General features: G+C 37.6%; 1 protein-coding gene across 1 annotated transcript in view; it reads right to left on the reverse strand.

Moving 5' to 3' along the window:
* LOC107685389 (gastrula zinc finger protein XlCGF57.1-like) overlaps positions 1–9,391 on the reverse strand; it is a 228,654-nt gene extending 219,263 nt beyond the window's left edge. Inside the window, exons 1-2 of the mRNA XM_016481958.1 lie at positions 9,307–9,391; positions 6,661–7,408 (exon numbers count right to left, since the gene is read on the reverse strand). Of these exons, the coding sequence (XP_016337444.1) occupies positions 6,661–7,408; positions 9,307–9,391 (833 nt within the window). The remainder of the gene's footprint in view (positions 1–6,660; positions 7,409–9,306) is intronic.
* Positions 9,392–9,667: the final 276 nt, after the last annotated feature.

Genomic DNA, 9,667 nt, shown 5'->3' on the forward strand with positions numbered 1-9,667 from the left:
AGCTCCTGTCGTCAAGTCAAATTCCTTGTGTGTGTAAACATACTTGGTAATAAAGCTCTTCTGATTCTGATTCTGATAAATACGTCATATGATCTGTGTGAGAATCTGTGAAGATCAGACAGCGGTCTGAAGATGATCGGAGCCGATCTTAGTGAAAACCGGACAAACCGTCTAGGACGAGTTCGAAAAAGTAGGTTTTACGAACAATTAAAAATAACGAAAAAACTAAACCTTACGATTTTTGAATTTTGGTGCCCATTCAGAGGCTTTTCGGTTCAAAAGTTATTAGCGGCATATAATCTTTCAAGTGTTTTTCAATTAAATGGTTTCAAGTGCAAAGCAGGCCTTTATGTTAAACACCACAAAATTTTAAATGCTCAATGTTGGTTCACTCATACAGTTTGTTTTTAAGCATCTGTACACGCTTTACATGACAAAGAAACATGTCACCCAGAACAGTGGTGCGTGTCACACACAAAAAAAAAGGTATATAAACTTTGAAGTGTTTTTCAATTAAATGGTTTCAAGTGCAAAGCAGGCCTTTATGTTAAACACCACAAAATTTTAAATGCTCAATGTTGGTTCACTCATACAGTTTGTTTTTAAGCATCTGTACACGCTTTACATGACAAAGAAACATGTCACCCAGAACAGTGGTGCGTGTCACACACAAAAAAAAAGGTATATAAACTTTGAAGTGTTTTTCAATTAAATGGTTTCAAGTGCAAAGCAGGCCTTCATGTTAAACACCACACGCTCAATGTTGGTTCACTCGTACAGTTTGTTTTTAAGCATCTGTACCTTGGTTGAGAGTCTGGTAGCATCCAGCTGGAGGAAGATTTTCTGAAGCACCTCAAAGAACGTTTTCAGTTCCTGATGATAACAGGTTCATTGCATATATGACACCCATTAAGAGTGCACATGCAGAAGCGATGTCTCCCAAGTCGTGAAGCACTTCAACACCCTCAATCACAATTCCAACATCAACTGGAGTGGTGGTGGCATCACCTCCCTCAGCATTAATGTTGTAGATGCCAAAGACAACTTGCTCAAGGTCCCTCTAGGCAGTACAGCCATCTGAATCCTTTCCACACACAAAAAAGGACAACAATGAAATCACCAGCCAATTACATAATTCCAAAGAGCTCATTTGCATTGCAGTTTTCTCCGTAAATGTTTTAAAATAGTGCTTGATTACTAACTTTTGGTCCAAACTGATTCCTCACAATTTGTACACTCACTGGCCACTTTATTAAGTACACCTGTATGATCTGATTCCATCTAATATAGCAGCTCTGGGACTGTCCTCTATCAGTGTGCCAAATTTCATAACTTTCCCGCAAGCGGTTCTATGGGCTGCCATAGACGCAATGGCGGAAGAAACGGAAGAAGAAGAAGAAGAAGAAGAATAACGCTAACGGATACAATAGGTGTAATCGCACCTTCGGTGCTGGGCCCCTAATGATTAGATGGAGGTGGATGATAATAACTGTCAAAAACTGTCCACGCCTTTTCAGCGCTAATTCTTCACTGCACGTCTTTAGTAAATCTGACAGTACTATTTTAACACCAAAAGAAGGTTTGCGTTGGCGCAAGCTGTTAGTAAATCTGGTCCATAATGTTACGCAAAGCCTGACATATCCGGTTGAGTCAGTAAATTTGAGTAAAACCACAGGCTTCGCTTATTCTGTGCGAATGTGCCACATGACATTCAGATGTAGTGGGGTAATTTCTAAATCACACGAGGTCCTCAGATAATACTAATCCCGTGCGAATAGGGCTTTACGTGAGTGACCAGCTTTTTTGGTGGACTTGAATGAATTAGTGTAAAGCTGCAATATTCAAGTAATCACAGATTTAGAACAGGCTCTTGCAGTGGCTGAAAGGGTCATCCCTTTGGCCTTTATCTGGACAACCTGCTGTTGCAGGGCTTCAGTCACCTTAGAGCGGCCTGCCATCTCGCAATCTCAGTGAAAATTAAAGGAATGGTGCCAGTTAAAAAGGGTTTGTCATATAATTAAGAAAATTATCACCAGGTGCCAGATTAACACCAACAACTTGGAGGTACCTGTAAGTATTGAGAGTCAGAGTTAATTTTTATACTATGCTTCAGGCCATGTCCACACGTACACGGGTATTTTTATAAACATAAAGAGTTTTTCCTTCTTCCGTTTTTAAAAAATCTCCATCCACATGAAAACGCAAACGCATGCTATGAAGCACTGTCAAGAGCATGCCAAACCAACAGGTGGCGATATAATCTCAACCGTAAAGCCATGTTGGCCAAGCAGAAGCATGAAAAAGTCTCCAGTAGGCGGAGATAACAGCGCAGGCTCCGACGTCACAATCCAAAAACTCCGGTTTCCCTGTCTACACGATAACACTGCAACCAGAGTTTTTGTAAATCTTCACCCTGGCAGGAGTTTTCAAAAGTGTTCGGTTTCAGTGACCTGGTGCTGAGTTTGCATGTGGACGAACGGCCAAACCGCGTAGAAAAATTTGCGGTTTTAAAAATAACCGTTCGTGTGGACAGGGCCTCAGAATTGAATTAATAATAATAAAAAAAACTTCCATTCTACTCCTGTTAGGATAATCAGTGGATTAAGCAGTGATCTTTAAATTTAGAAAATTGTAGGTTGCTCTCTAATTTTGATCTCCACTGTATCTCTGTGCAGTTAAGACTTTTGCCTTGACTTATTATTTTCCTTTGTCATGTACATATGAACTCCTGTTTCCGCACTTGTCAATCAAGTTGACGCCCTCTAATTTTGATAGTATAGAGGCATCTGCTACTAGGGTTGTGATGGTGAGGATGGTTTCTAAACGAAATCTTCTGCCATCGTCTCGTCTTTCTCACCTCACCCTTCTTGTCAGTCGGGTCGACTCACTCTCCTCGCGTGATAAATGAAATCTGATGAGAATCCTCAGAATGAATTTCCCCCCTCTCGATCATATATGAAGCATTACATTATTTAAATGGAAGTGATCTTTCATAGTCATTATGAAAATATACTTTGAAAAGCTCGTCATTGCTTCATTGAGCTGAAGCATAAGGCTGCTTGAAAGAACTTCTGTTCAGAGCAGATTTGAATATTGTCTGTTTCTTTTGGATGACATTGTTAAAGGAGGGTAGATGAGAAAACAATCAAAAGCGTAAAGACTTAACTGTCGACCTACAAATCAACAGTGTTAGAGGCAGAACAACATATATCTGTTATCGAAAAAGCACTGTTGAATCAAAAGCCGTGCAAGCAAAGTTAACTGATCTAAAGCTTCCTTGAGACAGAACAGCTTCTGTATTTATGGGGCTCCAGAAGGATCTGAGGGAGTCAACCTATTGGAGCTTGTGACAAGGCTTGTAAAGTTGGAGCTTTGTCTGTTGTTAATGGATATGGGTCCCAGAATACAGTGCTGCTTCATGAGATACCAACTCACTGGTGCTTAGCTTTCTAGAACAGGGTTTTCAAACCTGTCCTGGACGACCCCCAGCTCTGCGCGTTGTATGTCCCCCTCATTAGACACACCCAATTCAGATCTTGCAGTCTCTAATAACGAGTTGACGAGTTGAATTTGGTGTGTTAGAGAGAGACATACAAAATGTGCAGTGCTGGGGGTCCACCAGGACAGATTTGAAAACATCTGTTCTAGAGTACGCAGTGAAAGAACAGGTGCTGTACACAGTTTGATTTGAAGGGAAGACGATCTGCACTTAATGTCACAATCTGGACAAGACAGATATCTGAATTTTGAATATAATATTTCCCATGTTCAAAAACAATGTTCTCCACCTCAGAAATATTGCCAGGTTACAGAACATACCAGTTTAAGATGCAGAATAGTTAGTTCATGGAGTAATGACCTCAAGACTATCTTCAGTAGACTGTGGGCCAGATTTACTAAACGGCAAATTAGCGTTAGAGCGCAATTCCATAAAAGTGCCAATGGGAGGGGAAAATTCTGCGGGTGAGGTAATGACAAAGTGCACATTAAAGAACACAAACGCAGCATCTCATTTCCATAATCACCAGCGCAATCTACCAAGAGCAGCGCAAATTCCACCTGCTTTAAGACATGCATTAAATAATGGCGCAAATACCAGTGAATTGATGACCGCAAATCTTAGTAAATCTCATTGCATGATTCATTTAAATATTCTCTTTCCATAAATGTACCGATCGAAAGGGAAACAAATTCATATTCAATAAGGTGAGTCGCAAAAATTACTGTGTCCACGCATTTTCAGCACTAATTTCCCACTGCGTGTCTTTAGTAAATCCTGACAGTAATTTTTTAACGCCAAATGAGGGTTTGTGCTGGCGCAAGCTGATAGTAAATCTGGCCCTGGATCTTCAATAAACAATTTGCAATTAGTCCAAAATATAGCGGCTAGAGTTCTTACCAGGCAGGTAGTTCTGTCCCACAATTTCAGCAAACATCCTTGTATTTAGTGCAAAACAGTGAAAGTTACAGAAAAACAGTTAACAGAAGAAAACATCCAAAATAATCTTGTAAATGTCGACTTTCAAAAAAGACTCCAAGAGAACACTTAATAACCAAATTATGAGTCCATTTAAAGGTGCAATGTGTAATATTTACATCGATCTATTGACAGAAATGCAATATAATATACATAACTATGTTTTCAGAGGTGTATAAAGACCTTATGTAATGAACCGTTATGTTTTTATTACCTTAGATTGAGCAATTTATATCTACATACACCGCGGGTCCCCTTACATGGAAGTCGCCACCATGTTTCTACAGTAGCCCTAAATGGACAAACTGCGCTACACAGGGCGTTTTGTCACTTTGTTGTTCTTGCGAATAAAACACTGACACAATGATGAACAAGTACATTAATATTCGCAATAACATCGATTTATTAAATAATTAAGTAAATATAATTCCTTAATTTACCTTTGTAAAGAAATCTCATTGCTCTCTGCTTTCTTTACCGACGACATATTAGTCCTGTATCTTCTTCTTCTTATGATGTTTAATGGCGGTTGGCAAACCAGCTTTTGGTGCATATTCCACCACCTACTGGGATGGAGTGTGAGCGATGATATCAAGGGAAATGCTAATTCCAAAAAAAAAAAACCTTCCACCTATATTTTATTATATAAATTTGTTCTTTTAAGAAAATTTATAAGAGCTTTATAACCTTTATGAGAACTGTTTAACACATTCTGTAATGTCATAGAATTAATGGGGTGAGCGGGGGACTGAGCCGTTGATTGCAATTCGCAACCTCACCGCTAGATGCCGCTAAAATTTACACACTGCACCTTTAATTCAGAACTACTGTGTACACCACAGTGCACGACAAATATGTAAAAAAAAACGATGATATCAAGGGAAATGCTAATTCCAAAAAAAAAAAACCTTCTACCTATATTTTATTATATAAATTTGTTCTTTTCAGAAAATTTATAAGAGCTTTATAACCTTTATGAGAACTGTTTAACACATTCTGTAATGTCATAGAATTAATGGGGTGAGCGGGGGACTGAGCCGTTGATTGCAATTCGCAACCTCACCGCTAGATGCCGCTAAAATTTACACACTGCACCTTTAATTCAGAACTACTGTGTACACCACAGTGCACGACAAATATGTAAAAAAAAAATTTTTTGAATAATTCACAATGTTTTGTGTTTCACAATGTTTTATGTTTACAGTGCAAAACCAAAACCAAAAGAAACTACAAGTCAATACGTTTAAATCCATTAAAGGTTGGTTAAACTGCATTAATTAGATCAACTGGAACCAGATGAGTCCTCTGCTCAATCTGACTTGTGTTGCAGCCTGGAATTAAACTACACCTTGCTGGTTTCATCTGGCCAGAGGAGAACTGGCCCCCCGACTGAGCCTTGTTTCTCCCAAGGTTTTTTCTCCATTCTGTCACCCACCTTTGGCTTGCTTAGTTGGGGACACTCAATTTCTGGCAATATTGTTGACTTCATTGCACAGATACTATTTGAACTGAACTGAGCTGGACGATGAATCACTGAGTCGATAAACTGACTTTAACGGAAAAAATTGAGTTTGCAATTGTCCTCTTGCATTATCAACACACTATTTTCCCTTTTAGTACTGTAAAGCTGCTTTGACACAACCTGTATTGCATAACGTGCTATATAAATACAGGTGACTTGAATGTTTAGCCATATCAGCAGCTAGAACCATCTCCCAGATGTCATCACATGAGCTCCAGCAGTAGCAACACATTTGCCTGTTAATTGTCTCATGAATCAAATAATGCAGAGCAGTGTTTATTATTTATGTACAATTTGTGTCCTTTATAATCTTTCTTTTACACTGTGGCATTTCACAGCAATTTCACCAATAATTTGATTCTGATTAACAATATATGTAATGGACCAATGCCTCTATACTATCAAAATTAGAGGGTGTCTTAACTGCTCAATATTTGAAACTATAGCAAAGGAGATTGACAAGTGTGAAAGCCGGAGTTCATATGTACATGACAAAGGAAAATAAAAAGGCTCAAGGTAAAGTATAAAGAGGTGAAGATTGCAAATACAATAAGTGGTCATAAAGGTGGACAATCACAATTTCTTTACAGAATGAGTTTGCAAATGATGTTTCAGGTCTCTATTATATGTGAAACTATTATCGCACTGAAGACACTTAAATGGTTTCTCTCCAGTGTGAATACTTATGTGAGTCTGAAGGTTTCCTTTCTGTGAGAAGCTTTTTCCACACTGAGGGCAGATGAAAGGCTTCTCTCCAGTATGAAGTCTAATGTGAGTGTTGAGGCTTCTTTTATGCAGGAAACTCTTTCCACACTGATGACATATAAAACAGTCCTCTTTTGAGTGAATCCTCATGTGGTGATTAAGGGTTTCTTTACATGTGAATCTCTTTCCACACTGACCACATATGCAAGGCTTCTCTCCTGTGTGAATGTTCAAGTGAGTCTTAAGACTTTCTTTTCGTGAGAAGCTCTTCCCACACAGTTTGCACGTGTACGGTTTCTCTCCAGTGTGAATTCTCACGTGGGCATTAAGATTTCCCTTAAGTTTAAAACTTTGTCCACACAGTTTGCAGGTGTAAGGTTTCTCTCCAGTGTGAACTCTCATGTGGACTTTAAGGATTTGTTTTTGATTGAAACTCTTTCCACACTGTTGGCAGCTGAAAGGTTTCTCTCCAGTGTGAACTCTCATGTGGACTTCAAGGTTTTGCTTACAAGTGAAATTCTTACCACACTGACAGCAGGTGAAACTGTTAGAGTCAGTCCTCTGACCACTTTTTTGTGAGGAAGTCTTTTCAGTCTTTAAGGATTTTTCTCCTCTCTTGAAATCATGACGTTTCTCATCCTGACTTTTCTCTTCCATTTCATTCAGTTCTTCTTTCAGACTCTCCTCTTTCAGTGCCATCAGGCCTAAAGCAGAAAAAAAAGACATTAAAGTAAAAAAAAACAAGGCATCAAAGCCAACACATACATCCTATATGCACTTAGCTACTAAAAGAAAACTTCTCAGAAGGTTTTTAGTAGGGATGTAACAATTCACTCAACTCACGTTGCGATACGATTCACAATACTGATTTGACAATACGATTTTCTCATGATTTTTTAAAATTTTTTTAACAAAATGACATTTAAGGCAAATTATAAATGAAAAGGTGTTCTTTTATTATTGCTTGGACAAAATGCTGAACCTTTTTTTTGTGTTATTGAAATATGTCATAACAAAACTATGGTATGGATAGTAACTTTCTTCTAAGTTCTGCCAAACAGAAGTATTTACTATTGGACCAAAAATCTCTAAACATAAGTGGATAGATCCCAATTTATGTACTGCACAGAGAATAAATTATTACTGACAACAGCATTTGTGAAATTCAAATTAAAAGACACTTAATTCAGAAGATGGACAAATGTATTGCAGCAAAACCTTCAGAAATGTTTTTCAAAAAACTGCTCAATAGGGACTTCAAAGACATTGTATGACTTTCTGTTATGACGTAACTTCATGTAAAGCTGCTCTGGTACAATGAGTATTGTGAAAATGCTATACAATTTAGTCAAGTTAAGTCACGTTTATTTATATAGCGCTTTTAACAATACAGATTGTGTCAAAGCAACTGTACAGCATTAATTAGGAAAATAGTGTGTCGATAATGCAAAAGGACTATAGTAATAAACACTCAATTTTCAGTTAAAGGCAGTTCATCATTGAATTCAGTGACTTGTACAATTGTATTTAGTACAACTTAGCATCAACAAACTATTTTATTTGATGTGCTAAAGGTTAATTCTACCATTATCATGTTAAGCCTTTGGCACGCGTGATCATACGTATTCAACTAAACATTAGTCAACAAGAATTGGCTCAGTCCACCAAATTTTAATTAGTCGGTCACAGAAAAAAAAGGAAAAATAAATAAATAGGAAGTGGCAAAGTCACACAGTCCATGATGGACAGTCAACATAGCTATTATATATTTATTTTATTATTATTTTTTTTTTAACAATGTAGCCCAGTAGAGCTGTGCCAGTCAATGTGACAACCACCTCTAGTTGAGTACCATGCTAGAATAGCATTTGTATAGTTTGTATGCGAATGCTGTTTTAGTGCTTAGTGCTGCGTTCGACACCATAGATCATGACATACTCATAGATCGATTACAAAACTATACAGGTATTCAAGAGCAGGCTTTAAGATGGTTTAGATCAGGGCTGTCCAACGATTTGTATCGTAAAAAGCGCTATACAAATAAACTTGAATTGAAAGAAAATTGAATTGTTTTAAGGGAACATTATGACACAAGTACAAATCTTTGTTTACAATAGAAACAATAGGTTAGTATTTAAATGTTACATCACACCATGGAAACACTTGGGATTCCTGCCGAATGAGAGGTACATGAGCCCATAAATCTAAAGCATGTCAGCTTTGTATTCTGCTTTGCAATCCGGTCACCTGATTTTCCCACGAATTCAACAATATTCCGTGAGTTATTTCTAATGGACATGGAATCTTTTGTTTTGTAAAATCAGCATTTATCATATAAACATTTATTGTTATTATTGGTTTATTGTTACACAAAATAATTGCTTTGTTTAGGCTTCTTCTGTATTATTTTTGTCAATTTAATGTGTGACATTTCGTAATTATGAATGCCAAACTTGGAAGTAGGAGCTACTCAGGTGCACTTGAAGAAGAAGTGCAGCATTAGTATTTGCCTGGTCATGTGATCTCAACATGTCTGCCCACAAGAGATGAATCACTCAATGTCAAATAGTAACTCACTTCAGCTTTGAGAATGAAAACTAACCTGTTTGTTCCTCAGTCTCTTCTTGTTTCACTCTGAATGTTTCTTCCATCCTCATGTCTTCACTCTCCTCTTTAATAGATGCCATCTTTATAATAGTGTGTCTCGAGGAGCTTCACCAGGAGTTTTTCTGTGTGTTTGGACATTCTGTCATGTTTAAGATGAGAATAATTAACAGAAAGAAAAATGAATCAAACTAAATCTCTGGGTCAGCTGCCTAGTTCAGTGATCAGCACTGGCAAGGATGTCAAGCAGAGTTGTAATCAGTGGTCTTAAATTGATAGACATTAAAAAAACAAACTCAAAACTACTAATTCAAAAGGAACACAAATTATACAGACTTAATATGTATTTCTGATTACTA

Source organism: Sinocyclocheilus anshuiensis, unplaced genomic scaffold, assembly GCF_001515605.1.
Source record: "Sinocyclocheilus anshuiensis isolate Anshui unplaced genomic scaffold, SAMN03320099.WGS_v1.1 scaffold982, whole genome shotgun sequence".
Lineage (NCBI taxonomy): Eukaryota > Metazoa > Chordata > Actinopteri > Cypriniformes > Cyprinidae > Sinocyclocheilus > Sinocyclocheilus anshuiensis.